The sequence below is a fragment of the Balearica regulorum genome, chromosome 16 (assembly GCF_011004875.1).
Source record: "Balearica regulorum gibbericeps isolate bBalReg1 chromosome 16, bBalReg1.pri, whole genome shotgun sequence".
NCBI lineage: Eukaryota > Metazoa > Chordata > Aves > Gruiformes > Gruidae > Balearica > Balearica regulorum.
In genome coordinates, this window is record NC_046199.1 from 9,084,688 (window position 1) to 9,107,797 (window position 23,110).

Genomic DNA, 23,110 nt, shown 5'->3' on the forward strand with positions numbered 1-23,110 from the left:
CCGCTGCACCCCCTCTAGCTCCAGCTACAGTACTGGGGCCGTGGCTGCAAATAGCTCCACATGTGCAGGGAGCCAGCCTGCCTGGCACGGGTGCTGCTTGGTAAACACCACGTGCGTGGTGGCAGTGACAAGGTCCAGCCACCCACCCTTGGCGTGCATTTTTCATTTCAAAGGGGCCAGAGCTGCTACTGCCCTGTCCCACCTCAGTCATTGTGTCCCCTCAGCTCAGCCTGGACCATGCAGCCACTGGCCAGGGCAGCATTGAGGGTCCCCTTGACCGGGGCTTCCATCCAGCACTTGGGGTCCCCAAAAACACCCTCATGGGGATCAAGCATTTCCCACCCCAGCCCTGCTCCTGCACCATGCAGGTATGGCTGCCTGGGATGCGGTGGGCAGGACATGGCAGGCAGGATGTGGCAGGCAGGATGCGGGGAAGGCATCTGGCCCATGAGTCAGGCTGACAAAGTGGCTTGGGGAGGAAGCGGATACTCAAGGGATCCTTAATGATGGCACGTGGGGTGCTGGGTGCCTCCCCAAGGAGCCAGAAACCAGGGGGTGACAGAGACCCCTGGCATGCACTCGGGGACGGGCTTCGCCCTTGGGGAAAGCTCTGCAGGAACTGGCTCCCCGCTGCCGGCTGGGACCGGCTGTGCTGCCAGATTCCTCAGCCCGGTGTGTCCAGAGCTTGGTCTAAATTTGCTGCTATTGCCAAGGAGAGGGGGGGGCCCCCGCTGAGCAGGGGGCTGAGCAGCCAGCGTGCCCCTCCAGGCGCTGCCGACCCTCGGCTTGGTCCTGGCGACTTGTGACCTGCGTGGCTGTCCAAAGCCTTGTGTGCTCATGTGTGCACGCATGATTGTGTGCATGCATGTTCAAATGTGCACACATGTTTGTGCATACGTATGTTCAAGTGTGCAGGCATGTTTGTGTACATGCATGTCCATGTGTGCATGCATGTTCCTGTGCATGCATGCTTGTGTGCACGTGTTTGCGTGTTTGTGCACGTGTTTGTGTGCGTGTGTGTGTACGCAGATGCATGGACAGGAGGAGCTGTGTTCCCAAGGCAGGAGTCTGCATCTGACCCTGCACCCGCGGGATCGTCTGCATGGAACCCTGGCACAGCCACAGCGATGCGTGCCCCCCTGGGAATGACCCCCCTTTGCGTGTCCCTGCTGGGGACAGCAGGACGGCCCCAGCTCTCCCTATCACTTTCCCTGGCAGCTGCCTCTTGGCAGCTCCAGTTTCGGTGGAGAGCCGCAGCTGAGCCCGTCTGTTATTTCTAGGGAGGAGGAATGGTCGGGAAGGGTGTCCATCGCCCTCACTCCTCCGTGCCGGGGTCTTCCATGTGCAGGCAGGAGCTGCAAGCAGGCAGCTGGGGGAGAGAGAAAATCAGCAGCACCCCAGTCTGGGGATCCAGGCCCAGCACCCCGGGGCAGGGGCCACCCCCCTGCCTGGCAAGCGGCCCCCGGCCCAGGTGCAGCTGTGCCGCGCCAGCCACCGGTGGGGTGCGAGGAGCCAGGGCCCGCGGCCGTGCCGGGATGGTTTCGGCCTGCAGTGCCGCTTGCTGGGAGCAGGGCGAGGCTCCTGGGCAGCGCCCCCCCCCGCCCCCGTATTTTCCATTTTTTAATTATTCCACACAGCCCCACTGATGAGCATCTTCTGGAAGTGCCAACTACGTCATGTGCTTTAATTACTGTTAATTAGCAAATGCCTTGGGACAATGTTGAGGACAGGGTGTCAGGAGCCTACTTGCTGCCATGTGCGCAGCCGGTGCCGGTGCCAGCACCCTGCCAGCCTGTCCCACCGTCCAGGACAGCGTGTCCCTGTGTCCCTCGCCCCTCTCTGGGATACTGGCCCTGTCCCCCAGGAGTTGCAGTGGGGGCTGCGGTTAGGTGGCACTGGAGGGTCCCCTGGCACCTCTGCTCCCCGGCTCTGTGGGGTCTCTGCTGTCACCCACCCGGCAAACCACTGCTCGGGGTGAGAGGGTCCCGTTTTGGGGAGGGAGGCACAGGGGTGCCTGGGTGTCATGGAGACAGCATGTCCCTGGCAGCTGCCACTGCTGTTCTGGTCCCCAGGGCTTGGGTACCAGTGGGACAGCTGACCTGGGGACCCAGTGGGGCACCCCTGTCCCCCAGGGGTGAGGGTGCTGCAGGGAGCTGCCACTGGGCTGTGGGGAACCTCTAGTGGCAATGGGACCGAGGGGCAGGGGGACAGGGACTGCAGGGGGGACAGGGACACCCGCAGAAGGGTCACAGGGACAGGCTGTGACCGGGTGTCACTGAGCCCTGCCCTCCTGTGGGCTCACCTGTGCACCGAGCTGCCCAGGGCTCAGGGTCCCCTGGGGATGCCCGGGGCCCGTCTGTCCTGCCCTGTCCCCCCACAGCCCTTCTGCCCACCCTTTCGTCCCAGTTGCTGAAGTGGGGGGACAGATTCCTGCCTCAGGGCGGTGGGGTGCAGGGACCCCCCCTTCCCACTCCTGCCCTGCCAACGCTTGGAAAATAAATATCTCTTAGTACAAAAATAAAAGTGCCCCAGCCCAAGCCACGGCAGCTCGGAGAGGTGGCTGCAGGGCCCCAGTGCTGCCGGCTGGAGACCCAGCTGCTCCATGCCCTGCTCTTCCCAGCCTGCTCCCAAAGGTGCCCTCAGTGTGGGTTTGCTGTCTCAATGCAACCACGAGCGAGGAGTCTTGGCCCCATGTCCCCCTTCCTGCTCCGAAAAGCCACCCCCAGGACCCTTCCCACCACCTCCTGCTCCCCCAGCCCCATCTCAAACCCCGGCCCCCTCCCCACCCGTGACCCCTCAACCCTGTCCCGCCTGTCCCAGGGCTCTGCCAGCTCCCTGCCAGTGCTGTCCCCCCATCACGGGGCTGCCGGCCATCCCAGCCTGGGGACTGTCCCCCCAGGGTCCCCAAAGACTCCTCCTGCTCGTCCCACCCACCCCCAGGGGCTGGAAGTGCCCAGCCTAGTCCTGCAAGGAGCAGGGCCTGTGCTGCCATGCAGGGGGACGGTGACTTGGGCCACGCACGCGGGAGGGGATGGCTCGTGTCCCCCTGCATAGCTGTGCCCAGGCAGGATGGGAAGGAAGGATGCACCGGCCCCTTGCACTCACAGGGATCCCCATCCCCACCAGCTCCCCTAATCCTGTGGGGAAAGTGGGACGGTGGGGGCTTTGCAATGCCCTAAACCATACAGAAACGGCAAAGCCCCCACTGTGCTGTAGAGCTGGGCTAAGTGTGCAGGGGGTCCTGGGGCGAGTCTTGGACCCCCATCCCTGGGTGAAGGAGATGGAGCGGCGAGCTGGAGGCCCAGCCTCTCTCCGCGATTCAAAGGATCTTGGAGGATGGGATAAAAAAGAGTAAAAATTAATAACCGGGGGAAAAGATTCTCTGCAGCGACTGGGAGGACTTGGTCTCCCCCAGCCATCTCTTCTCCTGGCCCCTCCTGGCCCCCGCCCTCCTTGCCAGGCTGGCACTGGTTGTGGTGCTGCACCGGCCGCCGGCGTGCTAGAAGCTGGCAGGACGTATCAGCATGCGGGTGCCCTTCAGGGAGTAGCTGGGTCCCTGGAAGTGGTGCCAGCGGATGCCGTTGAGCTTGCGGATGTTGTGCTGGGCCGGGTAGTAGATGCCGTTCAGGTTGGAGAGGCCGCAGGCGTCGAACCACCAGCCTGCAAGGAGAGAGAAGGACGGGAGGGTGGCATCTCGGGTGGGCACCCATGGGTGCTGCGTAGGTGTGTTCCCCGCCCCCCCCCCGCTTACCTCCTGACAGCATCTGGGCACATTTGCAGAGGCAGTTGTCGTTGTCGGCGTCACGGGTGCTGAAGCGGGTGCCCTGCAGCGCCATGCCGCTCTGCTGCCCGGCCGTGCCGCTGTAGTCCTGCAGCGAGAGCCTGCCGCCCGGCCCAGCACGCCGTGGCCATGGCCACCATCAGTGCTGGCTGGCTGCTGCTGGGGGGGTTCACAAAGCCCCTCAGCCCTGCTCGGGGGGGTTGAAGGCCATGGGATGGCACGAACTGAGCAAGGGCCGGCATGAAGGGATGCAGGCAGAGATCCTACAGCTCCAGCTTAGTCTGGGTCTGCTGGTTTGGAGGGCCTGTCCTGGGGGTCCCCGAGGGTGGAGGTCATACTATGCTGGGGCAGAGAGGACCCCCCCGAGACTCCTCTGGTCCTCTTTGCTGGAGGTTCTCGGTGCACGCACTTGATACATTGTGCAGGGGATCTCCAGGGTCTGGTCCCATCTCCAGCCCAGCACCAAAGCACCCAGCTCCCTGCCACCCCTCTTGCCTGTGTCCAGGCTGATGTTCCTGAGAGCACACACCATCCTCGCAAGCCTGGCAGCAGGAGCGCAGCATCCCTCCCTGGACACAGGTGTAGCAGCCTGGGGATGCCTGGCACCCCCAGGAATGCCCGGCAGCTGCGGCTGTGTCACTCCCATTTGCCCAAGCATTGAGATGCGGTGCGACTGTCCCTGCTGCCCGCTGGTACTGCACCCGGCTACCGGCTGGGATGAGAAATCCCGCTGCCTTGATGCTATTTCATACATTCAAATCTACTTTGACTTCTTAGGAGCCCACGGGGAGAAGAAGGAGTGGGTGACACAGCAATGTCCCCAGCACCTGGGGAGGAGCTCTGCTGAGCCGTGATCCTGCCTGGAAATCCCATTGAAGCCCCGTGTGATCCCGCACCCCCAGGGCCATGTGCCTCCCCAGGGCACCACAGCCAGCCCTGGCCCAGGGTGGGGCTCGGGGACAGCTGAAGATGGGGAGGGCTCAGTGACCACCCCCGCAGTGCCTCTCTCCTACCTGTAAAGCTGCCGCTCGCTCCCCAGCTGGAATTTCCCATAGTGGGCATAGACCTGGTTGCCCTCCCAGTCCCGCAGCTCAACACGCAGGGTGTAAGGTGCCTGGCTCGTCAGGAGGTGCACAGCCTCGTTACCCAGCCAGTACTCGCCTGCCGCATCCCCGAAGCCCTGGGGGAGCAGCGGGACGGGTGAGTGCAGGATGCCCGGGGTGTTCCCAGGGTGCCCCCCTCCCCAGGTGGGTGCAGACCTGCTTGTACTCCCTCCAGCTCCTCTGGAAGCTGAGGCTGCCGTTGGTGCGGAGCTGGATGACTGTCCAGCCCCCTCGGTCTGTCTCCATGTCGCAGTACGCCTGCAGTGGGGAGAGCCGGAACGGGCTGCAGAGCAGGGCGACGAGGGCTGGCTCGGGGTGGGCAGTGGGGTGTGACCCCGGGGTGCTGCGGTGGGAGCCCGCTCTGGGCTGCACTCACCTTTTTGGGCTCACTGAGGTTGGCGATGTGGAGGGTGTAGACCCCGCTGGTGTGGATGCCTGCCTGGCGCACCTCGGCGCAGTCCTGGAAGAGCTGCTCCTGCCCGGGCAGCGGGGCTGTGGCAGAGGGGATGGTAAGACACAGAAACCCTGCTGGTGCCACAGCCCTGCCTGGTTTTGTTGCTCTTCCCCGCTCCCTTTGGATGCTTTTGTGCCCATGGATTATTTTTCTTTCTTCCACGTCATCTCCCTGGGGGTGGGTGAGGCAGTGGCTGCGATGCACCGGGGCTGCCGCCAGTCTAAGCCTGGGGATTTGCTGTGGCTGGGGACAGAGTTGGGACATGGACTGGGGACAACCCTGGGGCTCAGAGCTTCTTCTTGGATGCAATCCAGAGCTCAGTTTTGGAGTGAAGTCACCCACGCCTGAGATGGGCACAGGGGCCCTGCACCTTCATGGGGGGGGGGGCAAGGACCTGTCCTGCTGCCTGCACCCTGCCTGCATGCCCCAGCTCACCTCTGCCCGGGGAGACGAGGCGCACCAGGCTCTGCACTGACTCGAGGAGCTGGAGCTGCTGGCGCTGGAGCAGGCTGGTGTTGGCGCTGGCGGCCAGCAGCGACTTCTCCAGCTCCTCAATGGTGCCGCTCTGCCGGCTCACCAGGCGCTGCAGCTTCTCCTTCTCCGAGCGGGCCCCTGCCAGCTCTGCCTGGTGCTTTGTCTCCATCTCCAGCACCCGCACCTCCAGGATGCTGAAAGGGGGAGGCAGCGGTGACGGGGAGGGGGGGCTGTGCCTGCACCGAACAGCCGGGCAGGGAGTGGGCAGCCAGGCAGGGAGCAGGCACCAGAGTGGACCCAGCCCCAGCTGTGGTGCCCCGGCACGTCTGCGGCAACCCAGAGCTGTCCCCGTCCCCTGCTGCAGCCCCCGAATCACACCTGCTGGCACCTCTGAGATGTGCTTAGCTAGAGGGAATGAAAGCCCAAGGGGCTGTGCCAGGGCTGTGCAACCCCCCAGTGACCCCAGCCAGCCCCTGGAGGGGTTCAAGCCCCCCCAAAGTGCAGCCACGCTCCTGGGGTGGGAGAGACCAGCCTCCCCCTGGGGTTGGGGGCTGTGGGGGTCCCGAAGCCACCCCAGGCCCTACTTGTTCCTGTTCTGCAGCTTGTGGATCTCATTCGTCTGCAGCAGCAGCTGCTTCTCCAGCTTGGTGGTGGACAGGGAGTTCTCCTGCAGCTGCATCTCGATGCGTGACGTTTGGTTCAGCACCTGCCCCGGGAGCGGAGGGGAGCGTCGGTGTGAGCAGCCAGGGCCACACCACGTCCCGGTCATCACTGGGCTCACGGCTCCCTGGCACACAACCCCAGGACTCTGCACACTGGTGCATTCAACATCACATTGGGGAATCACCCTGCTTTTAGCAGCAGAAAGACCATGCTGCCCAGCACAGTCCCAGGGGGTGGTGGGGACGTGGGAACATGCATGCCATGCGTCCCGGCCACCCCCTACCTGGGCCTCCACATCGGTGAGCTTGCGCCTCTGCTCGGCGCTCTGGTTGAGGAGGGTGCTGCCGATCTCCAGCATGGTGGCGGTCTGGTTCTGCACTGCCGTCTGCCGCAGCTGCGCCATCTCCGGTTTCATGCCCGTCTGGACGTAGCTCTCCAGCTGTGGAGGGGAGCGGGGACATGGCGGGTCATTTGGGAAGCTCCGGGTCCTCCCTTGGTGCCCCAGCTGAGCCTGGCAGTGCTCGGTACGGCCCCCAGGCACACGCCTGGGAGGGTTTCAGCATGGCACGACCCATCTCGGGGCCCTTTGAAGCTTATCGGGAGGCCAGAGCGAGCTGCCCGCAGACCGCGGTGCTGCGGGGGAGCCCCCTGGGGCATCGGCCGCCAACATTCCTGGGCTGCGGTGCCAGCCTGGCAGGGGCTTGTGTGCACCAAGGTCTGCTGGCAAGCCGGGGCTACTGCCTGGCCAGGGTGGCTTGTGCTCAGCAGAGGAGTGGGGAGTGGCTGGCATCAATATTGGCATCGGCACCAGCACCAGCATCAGCATCAGGTCACCTCCCAGACCCCAGACGCTGGTTTCCCAGGGCTGGGGACGTGGAGAGTAGGGGGCCACCATCGGCCGGGGAAGGTGGGTGTCCGGCACCCGGTGCTGCCCCACCACGGGGAAGCGCTCGGGGCTGGGAAGAAGCCGGCTGCGGACACAGCTGAGATGTCGCTTCCGCTTTCCCAGCCCGCGGGGGAGCTGCCTTTCCCAAAGGCTTTTCTATTTCTGGCTGCCCTGCCACGAGGTTCCCATTCGGCCCCTCCCCGGGGCGACGGCCTCAGTGGGGGCATGGTCCCTCGGCGGGGGCCGCGGGGAGCGGAAGGGGCCATGCTGCCGCCCACGCTGGGAAAGCAGCCCCATGCCAGGCAGCCCCCGAGAGCAAGAGGAGATGGGGGCTGCCCTGCTCCCTCCGCCCTACAGATCCTGCTGTCACCGCGCTGGCCAGGTCCTGCTCCCTGCCTGACATCCCAGCCGGTGCAGGCAGAGCCCCACATCCTTGGGCATCTCGCGGGGCTGTGGACCAGCCAGGACCGGCCGGGGTGGGATGGTGCTCTCCCAGATGCCGTGGTGGGCAGGCAGTGGTGCTGGGATGATCGGCACGAGAGCGGGGCCGGCAGCGGGCCAGGGCACAGGGCTCTGCTCTGCACTTGTTTGCTCATGATGAAATCTCGCTGGCAGCAGCAAGGCCCCGTTCCCTCCTCCCCAGACCCAGGCAGTGGCAAAACCATCACCCCGTCGCGAGCACCCACGGAGGGCAGGACGGTCCCAGGGCTGGGCACCCTGGCCAGCATTGCCTGCACCCCACTTCCCTGGGGATTTTCCCCCACAGGAACATGCTCACGGGGAGGAAGTGGGGAAAGGTCGGAGAGCCGTGTCTGGAAAACATTTCCCCAAGCTGAGTGATTGCTGGAGAGTTTCCCTTTAACCACGTCGTTAATCTTGTTGTTTCACAGGGCTTGGGGAGGCCTTTTCTCCCTCTCAATCTTACTTTTTTTTTTTTTTTTTTTTAAATAAACATATCTCTGAGCCCAAGGGCAGTACATAGCCGTGGAAAAGGTCAGGCTGGCACAGCGAGGGCTGAGCGCAGCTGGAGAAATAGCCCCAGCTCCTGGCCCCGGCAGCTCCTTGGGAGCAGATGGGGCTGGAGGGGGGTACAGTGTCCCCAGCCTCGGGTGGCACAGGGGACCCAAGCGGGACAGGCTCTGTGCAGAGGGCTGGGAAGCTAGGATTGTTCTCCCTTCGCCCCACGGGTGCTGAGATGAGATGGGCTCGCCTGGGCTCAGAAGGGTCCCACCAGCCTCGCTCCTCCCCAAGAAGGGCAGAGTGGCTGGTGGGGGGACCATGGTGCTGCCAGTCACCCCAAAATGCTCCCCAGGAGCAGGAGGAACCCCATCCCACTGTCCCAGTGCTGGGGACCCATTGCCCACAGCTGGATGATCCTGTGCTGCCTTCTTGCAGCCACATCCCTCCCCTGTCCCCATCCCCATCCTACCCCAGCATTTCTAAGTATCCCGCAAGCATTGTCTGGGGGACCCCTGGGCTGGAGGTGGGGAGAAAGCCCCCCACCCGCTGCCCACACCCCTGCACCCATGCCAGGGTGAGCAGCACCTGCCCCTGTGCCACAGGCACCCTAAAGCTGCCAACCTGCCACTGCCCCACTGGGGACCCCATCCTGCCCTGAGCCCCACCCATCCCCAGACCTGGCGACTCCATCAAATGTTTGTGTTTGAACTAAAATTAATTCCTCCTGAGCGGGGAACAGCCAACAGGACAGTGAGCAGAAGCCATGTCCCTGTCCCTCCCAGCCATGGGGGGGCTGCATGTGGCTGGGTGACGAGGGTGGGTTGGCACCGCTGTGCTGCAATGGGGTCCCTGGGGGAAGCTGGGTGCTGGGGGTGCCCAAGGGGGCCCAGGGAGCCCTGCTGGGTGCTGGGGAGCCTGCAGATTCTGGCAGGACTCCCAGCCCCTGGCACCCGGCAGAGGGCCCTGGGCCAGGGCAGAGCAAGCAGGGATGCGACGTTGTTTACAATCTGTCCCCGAATCCGATGCCTCCTTTGAGCCCTGGTTTGTTTGTTCAGGCCTGGAGTCTGACCAAAACAAGCCTCCCTGGTCAGCTCCGGTTAAATTAGGAAAGCCAAGGAACAGCAGAAAAAAAAAAAAAAAAAGCTAAAAGCTGCCTGTGCCAGAGGGGCCGAGCTGTGGGATGGGATGGGATGCCCCACCGCCTCCTGCTCCTTGGGGCTGTGGCGTGGGGCATTGCTGCCCACAGCTGCCCATATGTGCAGCCCCATTTTGCCTGTGGCTGCCTGCTCCGGGGCAGGGCCACGTGCACCTGCGGTGGGACCCCTGCCCCCCCGCCTCGCTCGGCCGTGCCCAAAGGCTGCCCTCACCCCAAGAGAAGCTCAGAGCTGGCCTGGGCACCCAGGGCACAGGGACCCCAAGGGCACAGGGATGCGAGGGTACAGGGACCCCAGGATACAGGGACTCCAAGGCGCAGGGACCCCAGGGTGCAGGCACCCCAAGGCTGGGCACGCACAGCAGACCCAGCAGGTCCCGCGGTGATGGAGATTCGCTGCCACCAGCCGGGCAGTGGCTGGCTCTGCCGGTCCCTCGGTGACACCCCGGGCTGGCTTTCAGCTGTGGCTCAGTGTTTTCCCAGCTTTTGATGAATTTGTCGCCATGGATGGCTAAGGGGATAGAGGACAGCCCTGCATGTCCTTGGTGCCTCCCTCATCTCCCACGGCCAGGAGAGGCTCCCCAAGCAGTGTGGCCGGCACAGACCACCCCCGGGACCCTCACTCGGCGTGTTTGGCCCCAGCCCTGACCCCAAGCACTGTGGGGGCTCAGCGTGCACCATCTCATAGAGGAGCCGCTGACCCTGCTCAGCTGGGGGCATCATCCAGGAAATTGGGGTGCAGAGGCTATTGCACCCCAGCGGGATACCACCAGGACATGGATGTGGCTCTGCTGGCAATGCCACTTGACTGGAGGGTCAGTGACAGCCGGGGACAAGCCATTCGCCATCTCATCAGCACAGGCACCCAGGGTCCCAGTGCCGCTGCCTCGCCACGGCATGGGGTTTACAGCCCCCCAGGGAGGTGTCCCCCAGCACAAGCTGTCCGGGAGCTATTCCTGGGTCTGACGCAGGCGGCCGCGCTCAGCTGCAGATGGGGGCTCCAATGGTGCTTGGGAGCTCTCAGGAAGGAAATACTGCTTCCTGCCTCAGACGGAGGGGACAGAGTGAGCTGGGGTGGGGGGCACCCCCATGTACATGCAGTCCTTCTGGTGTGGCACCCCGCTGCCCCCCCCCACCGCACCCTCCCACTTGCCCATGTGCTGCGGGGCTGCCCAGGAGCCACAGGTCCCACTTGAAGTCTCACCAAGCGCCAGGAGCTTTTGCAAATCCCATAAGTGGGAAAACGATGAAGCTGGAGAGGTTTTGATGCCAATGCCCTTAGGTCCCTTGCTCCACCATTTGCCAAAACCCTCCCCAAGAGCTTTCCAGCAGGGCTGTATCCTGACCCAGAACAGGGAGCGCTGAGCCCCAGGGGATGCCTGGCACAGCCATGGCAGGGATGGCAGGGGGATACAGCTGCAGCAGAAAGCACCAGTGATCTGTAGCACCCACAAGCTGCAGCACACATAAGCACCTGCAGCACCCATCCCCTCCGAGGAGACAGTGCCTGGTGCAAACGGGCCAGGATCAGGGATCAGGGGAGACGCTGCCTTAGCTGCAGCGCTGCTGCTTGGGTGGGCATGAAACCCCCCGTGCACACAGCTCTGCCCCCGTCAGCCTGGAGCAGGCAGGGAGCTGGAGCAGGCAGTTGGTACGGGGATGGTGTACGCTTGGGTGCTGGAGGCAGATCCCCACCCGCACCACCCTGCTGCCCGTCCCCTCCGCTGCCCTGCACCCTACCTTCAGCAGCCACTGGGTGCTGTTCTCCAGGATCCTCTCGAGATGCCGCAGGCGCTGGGCAGCCCCATGGCCGGCGTGCGCGGTGCTGGCCGGCGAGTCCCGTTGCAGCAGCGCGTTGGCGGGGCCGGGGGTGGCGGGGGTGGGTGGGCAGGGTGGTGGGTCAGCTTCGGGCAGCACGAAGGTGTAGCTGCAGTGGCCATGCTGCACCCGGTGGTAACGCCGGCGGCTGCCCCCCTCCAGCACCCGCCGCTGGGTTCCTGCCGCGCACAGTGCCGTCGTGGCACAGGTCAGGGCCACGAGGCCAAGGCTGAGTGCCTGCATAGCACAGGGGTCCCTGCAGCGCCAGGGCGGGGTGCAAGCGGGGTGCCGTGGCCGGGGATGTGCCGGCACTTCCCGGGCAGCCGCAACACCGCTCTTTGCTGGGACGGGTCAGTGGGCGCTCGCCACCAAGTCAAAATGCTGCGATTTCGGCATTTCCTCCCTCTGAGCCGGCTCCAGCCGCCCCGGCCTTTTATCACCAGGCGGCCGCAGCCCTCGCAGGGGGAGAGGGGGGGGAAAAAAAGAAAAGAAAAACAAAGGAAAAAATCTGTTTAAAAACAATACTTCTATCTTTTTTCTCTCTTCTTAGCCCACTGCGGGGAGATCAAGTTTCACACGTGATCTATAAATGTCTCGCGCACACACACACACTCGCACACACTCGCACACGCAGCCTCCGTCCCTCCCCCAGCCGCACGCACCCGCCGGCTCCCCCCGGGCCGTTCTCTGTGCAGCTCCTTGCACCCCTGGGCAAGCAGGCAGCGCTGCCAGCCCACGGGTCCGAGCCACTCGTGCCGGCACCGAGCCCTCCCGCCCTCCATCCCTGGCACCCATGCGAGTCCCCCCCCCAGTCAGCACCCACTGGGACCCACTGCCTCCTGGACACCCCCATCCTGGGGAGCAGAGCTCCCTCCCCATGTCCCGGCTATTTATAACGCTGGAGGGAGCCAGGCCTGGATTTGGCTGCTCTGGCCGTGGAATGAGCCTGTGGGGACCAGGACGGGGGCTGTGTCCCAGGCAGAGCTTGGCAGGACCCGGCCAGACCCTGTGCCAGTGCCCAGATCCCATGGCTGCCAGCCTACGTGCTGGGCTAGTTCTATGCTGGTTCCCCCGGGAGGGGACAATCACAGTGGAGGGGACAGGCTGGCACTGGAGAGTGGGCTTCCCCAGGCATGCGGGATGCTCACACATCTCAGGGGAGGGTGGTTTTCTCCCAGCACAGGGGGTACGTGTCCCCACACACCAGGCTGCTCACACAGCCGTGGGGCCAGGGAAGGGACCTCGCTGCTGTCCTGGTCGCGGCGGGATGGCTGGGGACGCTGTGAGCGCCAGTGCTGGAGCAGCTGGTGGGAGCCTTGTCTGCAGCACGGAGCAGTGCTGCCCGGTGAGTGGGGTGCTCCATCCCCCCCCGCGAGGGAAATGCTAGAGCTGCATGGGGCCAGCGTGCCGTGGTTGTGCCTTCGCAGTAACCAGATTACGCGGCTGGGCCCGGCCGTCGCTGTGAGGGTACTCTCACTGTCATTAGCAACCAGCCGGATGAGCCCCTCGGTGCTTCCCGGTGGCAGAGTGGAGCCCAGGATACCTGCAGGGCAGCAATCTTGGTGATGCCGCTTGCCACTTGCTCCAGCCACTGGCTCGGGCACCAAGCAGTGCTGGTGATGCTTTAAATAAAATCTGTAAAATAAAATCTTCCCAGATTCCCTGGTGCCTGGGGGCAGAGTGCCGCCCAGGCTGGGAGCCATGCTGTGGGTACAGGCTGCAAGTCGCAGGACGGAGGGGACCCATGCTGGCAGCTGCATTTCCTGCAGCAGGGCCAGGGGACACAGGGCTAACTCTGTGGCCACCACCGGCGTCCCCGTCCTCCTCCAGCAGTGCCTCGTGGAAATGAGTAAAACAGAGAGGCAAGAGGGATGCCGGAGGCTTTAATACATTTATTTGACAAAAAGCGAATGGAGGAGCTGCCTAGTGGCTTCACGCTGGCTGCTGGGGCCAGCTTAATGCTGACATCCAGCGCTCTCGCCCTGAAGAGACTGTGCCCCCGCAGCCCCTGCAGCCCCTGCAGCCCCCCCCAGCCCCGATACCCCACTGCCAGACCTGGCCTTGCCCTGCCCACGCTCGGAGCAGGGACAGGGGACTCTGACCCTGGCAAACTCCCCAAATACAGAGATGCCTGCGGCTGGGGCAGGAATTTGAGCAAACACACGTTAAATATGCTGATACAGCCCTCCATGCCTCACAAATGTACACCGTTTATTTCTGCAGGCGATGCGAGCGTGGCAGCTGGCTTGGCGGGATAGACTGGCACGGCTGAGCTCAGCACCCCTGGGTCATGCCCCAGGTGGTGGTTGTGAGGGGGCTGCAGTGGCTGCTCCCAGCGCATCCCGGCTGGGGGATGCAGGAGGCAGCAGCATCCCCTGCCTGGGCTCACGCCAGCAGCTGCTGTTGCATGGTGTGCACCCCTGTTCCAGACCGAAGATGGCCACAGCCACCCCAAATTCCTGTGCCCACATCCAGCTGGGGAAAGAAACTCCTTCAGCACTTCCGTGAGCCTGAGGATGGCAGGATTTGGCCCACATTGGAGATGCTGAACACTTGCTCAACACATGAGCGATGGCATGATCCCCCGCAGGGTCCCAACCCTCGGGGTCCCACCACCCTCTGTGCCAGTGGCTGAGGATGGGGGATGCTATCTTGGCACCCAGAGCAGCTTGGTGGTGGGCTGTGCACCCCAGCACCCCTGTGCAATTGGGACAGCATGGGGACACGGCATCTCCCAGCCCTGGGGGACGGTACCCAGGCAGGCATCATCTTCATCAGTGGGGTCGAACACCGGGAGCAACCCCATCCCACCCGGCTAGAGCAAGGGAAGGGACCAAGCAGGCTGGGGGAGAGGGGAAAACAGAAAAATAAAGGAGTCACCCTCTCCCCGAGCCCCAGGGCATTGCTTTGGACACTGCAAATTAGATTTTCTGAAAAGGAAATGTTTTACAGGCCATAAATTGTCTCAAAAGAAAAGAGGAGGAGGGGGGAGAAAATTGTGCAATTATTTTGTGGATGGAAAACCAGGGGCGACGTGGCCAGGGCAGCGCGGCAGGAGCCGGTCGGGAGCTCTCTGTGCCATCGGCCAGCGTCACGGAGAGCTCCCGACTGGCTCCTGCCACACTGCCCTGGCTCCCATGCCAGTGCCGCTAGGTACCCACGTGCGGTTCTGTCTTCGGCTTCTTCTGCCGCTTTTTGCCTTTATTTTTGGGCTCAGTTTTCTCTGAAACAGAAAAAGGAAAAAAGGAGAGCTCGCTTGTCAGCCAGGTAAAAGGATCCAGCCCAAGCCCCATCCATGGGATGCGGATCCCACATGCTCCCTTGGGTGTTAGCACAGGACCCTCCTCCCAATTTGGGAGACCCCAGAGCCCTCTCCAGGTCACCAAACTGCAGTGTGGGTCTGCAGGGGGGTCTGGGTGTGCCAGCGGCATGGGCAGAGGGACACAGATGTGTTGCCCCTCTGGTTCCCACGGGCGGACCCTAAATCCTGATACCCCCAAAATCTCCAGATTCTCTCAGAACGTCTCTCTGAGCAGGGACTGGGGATGTTGGGGCAGGGCAGTGGCTGCACCAATGCCCCAAATTGATGCTGTGGCCATGCCTGGCTCTGCCGCAGTGCATGGCCATGCCTGGCTCTGCTGCGGTGCAGGGCTGTGCCTCCCCCTGGAGAACACGGTGCTGCCCACCCACCACCGTGGGCTTGCACAGCACCCATCCGGCCCCGAGGAGGGTTTGGGCATGGTGGGAAGTGGAGTGGCCTCAGCGTGCATCCATGCATAGGTGCGAATGATCTCCCTGGGGATGCTCTCCCCGCACGGATGCTCCCTGTCCAGATGCCACAACCCACACCACGGTGGAGCCCGGCCGTGTCCCGGTGAGGCCAACCCACCGACAGCCTGCCAGGCACTTGGTGTTGCCCGGTCAGGCACCCCGTGGGGCTGCCCTGAGCACCCTCCAGCTCCTGGCTCCACTGCCCGAGGGGTTGGTGCCAAGACACCAAACAGGGGTGCAGGATAAGCCCCGCCGTGCCGTGGGCTGCAACGGGAAGGGGACCCCATGCTGCGGAGAGGGACAGCTGCCCAAAAACTTGGCAGCTTCGCCTCTGCTTCTGCTCCTGTGCCCACCACGCGCTCTCATGACCCCGAATCGAGTGACGTGGGGGGAGATCTGATGCCGCTCTCTCCACACAGGGCACAGGGACTGCGACCAGCCGGTGCTGCGTGCACCAGTGCTGTTGTCGCCCATCCTTTCCAAGGGCTCCAGCTCTTTTCCTGCCCGGTTCTGTTTTTCGGCTCTGATCTCCCAGACAGTTGCCACCCACAAAGGAGAGGGCATGGCACGAACACCAAGCATCTGGAGAGCACGGCAGACACACAAGGCAGATTTACAGCAGCGTGAGGGGTTTTGTGCCCTGGCCAAGCGTGGATGCTTCTCCCTTCTAGCTGCCCGGGGACGGCTCAGAAGTGGTGGCACAAATCTCTCATCACACAGTTGGGTCCCGCTGCCTTCCCCGGCTCACCCGCGCTGGGGATGTCTCGGCTGCATCAAGTGAACTTGCCGTCCTCTTCCAGCATCTGGATCCCATAACCCAGCACTTGGCCGGGTGGGCAGGAGCCTGGGAGCGAGGGCAGATGCACGCTCCGCCGTGGCGGGAACGCCAAGCAGCCTGCCCAGGAGCTGGCGGCCAGGCTGGGCTGCCAGACACGGAGGGGCTGCCCTCTCCTGCCCACCCGGCCAGGGCAGCAGGCAGCGAGGGCTGCTCATGGAGCACTGAAGGGATTTCCCTCTGCCTTCCTGGGCCCATACCTGTCTCTGGAGCTGATTCCAGACAGTGGCCTTGAGAAAGGAGCCCTGCCATTCCCTGAGCCCATCACCATGGCCTCAGGGCTGCCAGCTACCAGTGCTTTTTTGGGGTGCCGCTGCCTTCCCAGTCACTCCACAAGACTGGGTGCCTCCCAGGTGCTGGCACCGCAGTCCTGGCCACCAGAACCTACTGTGTGCCAGGCAGGGCTGGGCACGGGCACGGTGCCGCAGGCAACCGCCTGGCACCATGCTGCAGGACACCGTGCTCCAGAGCAGCCTGTCCTCCCACACCAACCTTGCCACATCAAACTGTCACCAGCTCTCTGGGTCTAGAGCCAGCGCAGCCCAGCAGGGAGGGGAACATCCCCAAAATCGATGCCACCTGGCACCCTGAAGCTGCGAGTCAGGGCCCAGGCAGGGAAAGAAATCAGCTCCTTGGTGCTGTCAGCAGGAAAATATTATTTATGATTGATGGTGCTGAGATGAAGCCACTCTCCTGGCTCCTTGGCCCCAGCCCCAGCATACACATCTTCTGTTATTGCCCCCCTTTCTCCACCCTTTTTCTCTTCCCCACCTCGCAGTCCTCTCCTCCAACACCCTTGGCTCCCACCATGCTGGCGGTGCTGGCCAGCGCGTCCCACAGCACACAGCAAGCCCACAGCTCCGAACCACAAACCTCTGCACTGCTGGGGCCGGTGGCTCAGATCTCCTTCCAGGCCCTACAGATCAGTATCTCATGCAATCCCCCTTTCTGCCAGTTATTAAGTGGAGATTTATTAGAACAGCTTCAGTCCAGCTGGTTGCATCCAAAAATGACATCAGCCACCTCCTGGTTCCCATTGCCAGCCACGTGCCCGCATTGCCCGGCCGGACCCCACGCCAGGTCTGGGTGCTGCAAGCTGTGGTGGGGAGCCCCACACCGGGGACCCCCCAGCCTGGGGGACATGGTGCTGCCACGGTGGGAGAAGGCGCAGGAGCCAGGGCAAACATCTGGCTGGGCAAGCCATGGAGGAGGACCCTGCCTTGGGGGTGTCTCCCAAAGCTTTGGCCATCAGAAATCCCCTGGGTGATGCCCTCCAGCTCCATGAGCACTGATGGTCTTTTGGTGGCTCAGAGATTTTTGCAGGAACCTCCCCCATGGGTCTCAACCCTTCTTATTCACAATTGGGAGACAGAAAACCGCGGCCATGCCTTTCCCTTTGCAAGCGTGGCAGGACGGGAGCCGGAGCTCGGCAGCCTCATCCCGCCACGGCGGCTCACGCCAGCGCCCATCCCAGCCCGGCGGTGGAAGGGGACTCCGGCCGATTCCAGGCGGTCTCAGGGGCTGCCGGGTAGGAGCAGCCAGCCCGGCGCGCTGCCCGCAGGGGTCCCCGCCAGCCCTGCAGCCAGCGCCAGCGCCGGGGCTGCTCAGCACATGTGCCTGAGACGGTGGCTTTCTCCAGAACTGCACAGTTACAGTCTCCGGCCTCAAAATGCTTGGGAGATGACAGCCAGGCTCGCCCGCCACTGCCGGACCGCTGCCACCACCCCCTCCCGCGGCATGCCTCGGGGCTCGCTTTGGAGGGGTGTGAAGCCGCCCCTGGGGCCAGGGCCGGCAGGCGGTGCGGTGCTGTGCTCACCTCCTGGGCAGTGCTTCCTCATGCGGCACTTCCTTGTCTCCTGCAGCGCAGGGCAGGCAGCCCCGTCCTCCCGGGCGGCCCCCGTCACCTCCCGGACCCGCGTCTCCACACCCCACTTGCAGCCGCCGGTCTGGCCCTTGTGGGTACAGGCACTCCACTCGCTCCACGGCCCCGGCTCACACATCTCTGTGGGGGACAAGGGTGCAGAATGGGGACGGTGACCAGGCGTGTCCCCAGGGACCACGGGCATGGGGTGCGGGTGCTGCTTACCTTGGCACTCACGGGTGCTGGGCTGCGCTGTGGTACTAGGGGGGCACTGCCGAAAACACTGGCCCTTGTGCAAGTAAAACTTGTCTTTGCACTTCATGCAGAAGTCTCTGCTGAAGCAGCTCTCGCAGCTGGGCGACCTGCACTCTGCCGGGAAGGAGGGCTGGTCAGATGGGCGAGCCCGAGGGCCGGCATGTGGCAAGCCCAGAGCCGGCAGCCCCAGTACACACCAGGGACCCAAAGCCCTTTGCAAACATTTGGGGGCCAGGCTGCAGTTCCGGGCAAGGGAAAAGGGGAGGAAGCCCCACAGCCCGGCTGCCCCTGGCTCTCACCGCTGCCCCTGGCTCCGTGTTGCCAGGGATGCTGCGGGAAATGCAGCTGCTGCCCTTCCTGCAGCGCTGGGACCCACAGGGTGGCGAGAGGAGAAGGGGGCATTGGGAGGAGCAGGGGGGCCCCAGCTGGCGCAGGACATACTTGTGCATCTGTTGACCTCCAGTCCCCGCACACCGAAGTAGCCGGGGGGGCAGGTATGGACACACATCCCGTACTGGCGGATGCCGTCCCTCCAGATGAGCAGGAAGAGCCGGTGATGGCAGGTGATGCAGCCATTGTCCTCCGAGCACAGAACGCAGCCCGTACAGTTCTCCAGCAGGCTGGTGCTCACTGCAAGGACAAACGGACGAGAGGGGCTGCGGCACGGCTGTGGCATGCGTGCATGGCATGGCCAAGGCGCTGGGGAGGGTTCCAGCTCCATGGCAGCCCCTCTCCAATCTGCGGGGGTGACAGCACTGTCCTGCCCCTCTGCAAATGCTTTCCCACCTCCCTCCGCTCCCCAGTTTCCTCCCTCTCCCTGGGCTGGAAGCGTGGGGACGTGCAGAGCCATTGGTCCCGGCTGCACTCAGCTCAGGCATTGCCGCCTCCATCACCCTGAGATGCAAGGCCGGGGATTTGCTCCGTGCCTGGCTCTGCCCGAGGGTGCCAGCCTGAGCCCTGTCCTTCCATCAGCTGTGCCCATTCCATCCGAACTGGAGCTAAACAACAGCTCGGTCAGCGGGTAGAAATCTGCTCTGACCTGAATTAATTAGTTGATGCCTGTTAAGTGTCAGGGGACAAAGAGCATTTTGGAAATGCTCAAGAGGAGCCAAGATAAGGATCTGTCTGGTTGCTCAAGAGCCTCTGCTGCCTCTCTGGCTGCCTTGCTGTGCTCCCGACCTGTGTGACAGCAGTCAGCACGGAAGTGGGCTCTGCTCCCAGGGACAAGGATGGGGTGCCAGCCCCTGCCAGCCTGCAGCTGCTGGCGATGCCCGCGGAGACACTGCTGACTGCTTCTCCTCGTCGAGCCGGCTCCCTGTGCCCAGAGACATGCAGCCTGGAGAGATGCTCCTGGCACTGGGGCACTTTGGGAGCCGGGTAGCTGAGCCCCGAGCGCTGGGGGCTGCCCAAGCCTGTTGTCTTTTTGCACCCAAAGACTGGCTGGACATCTCTGTAAGGGGCCACCAAGCTCCTGCGGGCAGGCAGCTGATGCCTCCGCTGTGCCCGTCTGTGTTGGGAAGCATTTGCTTGGCTCTGGCACTGCAGGTACCCCTGAGTGCTCCTGAGCAAAGGTTCACGTTTTGCAGGCTGGTGACAGTGCCAGCAGTGCTGGCACTACGTGCTCAGGGCCCGGGATCCATCTGCCAGCAGATCTTGGAGCATTAAGATTGTTTCTACATGTAGCAAAGGCCTAAGGAGGTGGCTGACCTGGGCAGAGCCCAGCGCCTGCAGTTGGGACAGGCAGGGGGCTGATGTGGACCCCCAGGAGGGACCTGCCCTGGAGCAGCTCCGGGCCCCGCAGAGCCAAGCGGGCAAAAGCAAGGGACGAGCCACTGTGCTGGCATCCCAGGCACAGGCAGGTTTCAGCCATGGGAGCGATCCCTGGCATGGATCCTCTCTGACCCCCGGGAGCTGACAGCAGAAGGGCCCCACGGCCGGGGCAGAAGGGCTGGTGGAAAGCAGAGGTTGGGGCTGGGGAAGCTGGGGGAGATGCTGGCAGACGATGCCTCCCAGTCCTGTGTGCTGGTCCCTGGCACAACTTTCCCTGGTGCAGGTAAGTCCCTGGTGCGGTGGTGCCATGTAGCCGTCCCCAAGCTGGCTCATCCCGGTCCCCTCACCAGGGCACAGGGGCTTGGACGGCAGCACGGCACAGTGTGGCCAGGAGGTTTCGTTAAGGCTGCGTCTGCTGAGAGCGCGCTAACGAAGCACCTTGGATCCATTAAGTTGTTATGGTCTCCGTTACATATTTACCAAACGCTGACAACATTTGTGTTCCTGACTGCAGCTGGAGTGGCTTCCCTGGAGACCCAGGGATTTACAAGCCTCTTTCCCTTCTCTAATTCTTTTTGATGATTTTTTTTTTGCTGCTCTGCCTCCAACTCTCATTTGGGTCAGGGAAGGTGGGGAGCCTGGCGCAGGCTCCGGGGTCTCGTTCCCATCACTAGCTTTAAAAATAGCCCCATGGTGCAGAGACGGGAGAAGGCTCAGCTCTGCCCCACGAGCCTTGGGGCTGTTGGCACAGCAGGGCTGCCGACACGGGCGTCTGCCGCCAGGAGCAATGCCGGGGAGCTGCCGCAGAGTCAACGTGGGCTGTGCCACACATGGGGATGTGGCTCACACCAAAACCATGGGACTGAAGAAATTAGAGACACCTGGTGGGTTCACCTCCCCCTGCCCAGCAGCGATTGCAGACCTGGGGCACAGGGCTGAGCTGAGTCAGGGAGCACACAGGATACCTGGGTGCCCAGATGGGCTCTCCCTGCCTGGGCTGTGCCGACCATCAGTGCGGCATCACCCATTGCTGCCTGCCCCAAGCCAAACTCTGCTGCCATGGGCTCTGTGGGCACCAGGAGGCTCCTGGGCACTGGGCTGCCCAGATCATCCCTCTGCGGCAGCAGGGCATGGCTGTAGGCAGTTCCCAGCAGCTGCGGGGTGCTGCAGCATCCCTCTCGGCTCCCAAACCCCAGAGACCTTGCTGGCCCTTCTCTACTGGTTGTACAGGGAGAAACAACATGTGTTCAAGGCAGGAACCTGAGACCAGACCCCTGGCTGCTGCCAGGACCTGAAGTCCCCATGCATGTTGTAGCATCAGGCTGCTCGGCATCAAGTGTCGGCAGCCGGAGCACTCGTCCTGCAGCACCCCGAGCCCCTCTCGCTGCCAGCCCATTTCTGATCAGAGGCACTTCAGCTGCCAGCATGGCCACCTGCGTAATCACATGTGCCCACTGACTCCACACATCTTTAACATACAACAGCCACAGGGAAAGCTGTCTGGGCTCCAGCCCCAGCCCTGCCAGGTCCTGTCCCTACCCTGGCACGCACTGGTTTGAAAACCGATCTGTTCCCACCGCAGAGCAGAGCGTCAGCCCTGGCACTGCTCCCCACAGCCGGGTGGCACTGCCCGGCACTGCCTGGCAAGGGGACGTGAGCTGGTGCCCAATGGAGGGGTGCAGGTACCTCGGCACAGCCCCAGCTCATGCCCTGCCCTGCACCCTGGCACCAGACAGCGGCTCGGCTGGTGCCTCTGTTCAGGGGAAGGACAGGGTAGGGCAGGGGGACAGGCAGTGCCTGCAGTGGCTCTGAGCATCCTTCCAGGATGCGCTTAATGTGTTACGCAGAGAAGGGACATATTGAAAAATCAGCCTGTTCTGCGCTCTCCCCACTGTGCCTGGCTCTCCTGGGGTTTGCAAAGCTGGTTTCCATGCCAGCCAGCGTCCCCTTGTCCCCTGCCAGCCCCAAGGGCATTGGGCAGGCAACGCCACGGGGCTGGGCATTGCCTTCTCCATGCACCTACCCTGAGCCAGCCCTGTGCCATGCACTGAGAGGGGAATGCAGCCGATCTACAATGAGGCCCGAGAGACTGGATCAAGAAGATGTTGGTTCCCAGCTCCTTCCAGCCGCAGGCGTAGATCAGCCCCATTTCACACCTCCTGCTTGTTCCGTGCAGGCAGCACCGGTGGCTCCAGCACTGGCAGGGGAGGCAGAGGCCAGCAGCCCCGCATCCCCGAGCCGCCCCGCAGTACCTGAGCGGGACAAACCGGCCACGCGCACCGTACCTTGCTTCTTCCATCGGTTCTGCGTGAGCATTTCCATGGAACTGATGAATAACAGCAACATGAATATTATCCACAGCATCTGGGCAAGAGTAATTTCGGGCAGGGAAGAAATCAAATCATCCAAGCGGTTGGTGGGCTCGTCTCCTGCCAGAGCCAGTCGAGGGGCGGTGGGAGGGAGGAGAACGGCTCTGGGGCTCACACCATCCCACCCCGGTGCTGCCACAGGCACGCAGCTGTGCTTTCAGGTGGCATGAGCTGGGGAGCCCCGGGTAGGCAGGGGCTGTCAGGCCAGGGGAGCACTCATGGTGGCGGGGAAGTGCCGGCTGCTCCGGGGAGCTCTGCCTTTATAGCCGGTGCCAGCCCCCTCTCCTCACCCCCCCCCTCTTCAAAATAATAATAATAGAAAAAAATCCCCCAGCAGCAACAAAGCAACTCGCAAACAAATTGGCTGGAGTCCCCCCCGCCGGAGCGCTCCAGCCGCCACCTCGGCTGGGAACCGTCCCGCTGTCCCGCCGCGGTCCGACTGTCCCGCTGCCATCCCAGCGCCGGGGTCACGGCGAAGCCCCCTGTGATTTTGGGGGGGTGGGGGGGTGGGGGTGGAGCCAGACGGGTGACGCTGCCTCCGCCAGCCCCCCCAATCCCTCCTCCTCCTCCTCCTCCCCCCCCCCCCCCCGCCCCGGGCTCAGCGCCCCGCTCCCGGCAGCCCCGGGCAGGGTTGGGGGGGCCGGCGGCAGCCCCCGGGCAGGGCCGAGCCCCCGGGCAGGCCGGGGCTGGGAGCCGTGGTGCGTCTCCGTTGGCGGCTGCGGAGCTGCCCCTGCTGTCCCCAGGATTGCAGCTGACTCCGACTTTCCGAGCGCCTCGTAACTCACCTCCTTCTGAGCCGCAGGAGCTGCGCTGAGCCGAGCCGAGGCGTGCGGAGCTGAGCTGAGCTGCGCTGAGCTAAGCCGAGTTGTGCGGAGCCGTGCCACGCTAAGCTGGGCTGCACTGAGCCAAGCTCAGCTGAGCTGAGCTGAGCTGCACTGAGCTGTTCCCGGCTCCCAC

The 23,110-nt window shown here is 63.6% G+C and overlaps 2 protein-coding genes across 3 annotated transcripts; both read right to left on the reverse strand.

Annotated features, from left to right (window-relative positions):
* Positions 1 to 1,654: 1,654 nt before the first annotated feature.
* ANGPT4 (angiopoietin 4) lies at positions 1,655 to 11,845 on the reverse strand. 2 transcript variants are annotated; one of them, XM_075768949.1, is made up of 9 exons: positions 11,215 to 11,845; positions 6,759 to 6,914; positions 6,397 to 6,518; positions 5,774 to 6,006; positions 5,261 to 5,376; positions 5,041 to 5,142; positions 4,795 to 4,961; positions 3,752 to 3,882; positions 1,655 to 3,660 (listed from the first exon to the last, which is right to left on the reverse strand). In XM_075768949.1, exons 1-9 carry the CDS (start codon positions 11,533 to 11,535, stop codon positions 3,500 to 3,502), a joined length of 1,509 nt encoding a protein of 502 aa, XP_075625064.1. In that variant the 5' UTR covers positions 11,536 to 11,845; the 3' UTR covers positions 1,655 to 3,499. The 2 variants fall into 2 exon arrangements, with proteins under 2 accessions (XP_075625064.1, XP_075625065.1); XM_075768950.1 differs by lacking the exons at positions 1,655 to 3,660; positions 3,752 to 3,882 and adding an exon at positions 3,921 to 4,118.
* Positions 11,846 to 13,164: 1,319 nt separating this feature from the next.
* On the reverse strand, positions 13,165 to 22,628 carry RSPO4 (R-spondin 4). The gene is made up of 5 exons (XM_075768525.1): positions 22,070 to 22,628; positions 18,456 to 18,644; positions 17,985 to 18,128; positions 17,715 to 17,900; positions 13,165 to 14,515 (listed from the first exon to the last, which is right to left on the reverse strand). Exons 1-5 carry the CDS (start codon positions 22,146 to 22,148, stop codon positions 14,442 to 14,444), a joined length of 672 nt encoding a protein of 223 aa, XP_075624640.1. The 5' UTR covers positions 22,149 to 22,628; the 3' UTR covers positions 13,165 to 14,441.
* Positions 22,629 to 23,110: the final 482 nt, after the last annotated feature.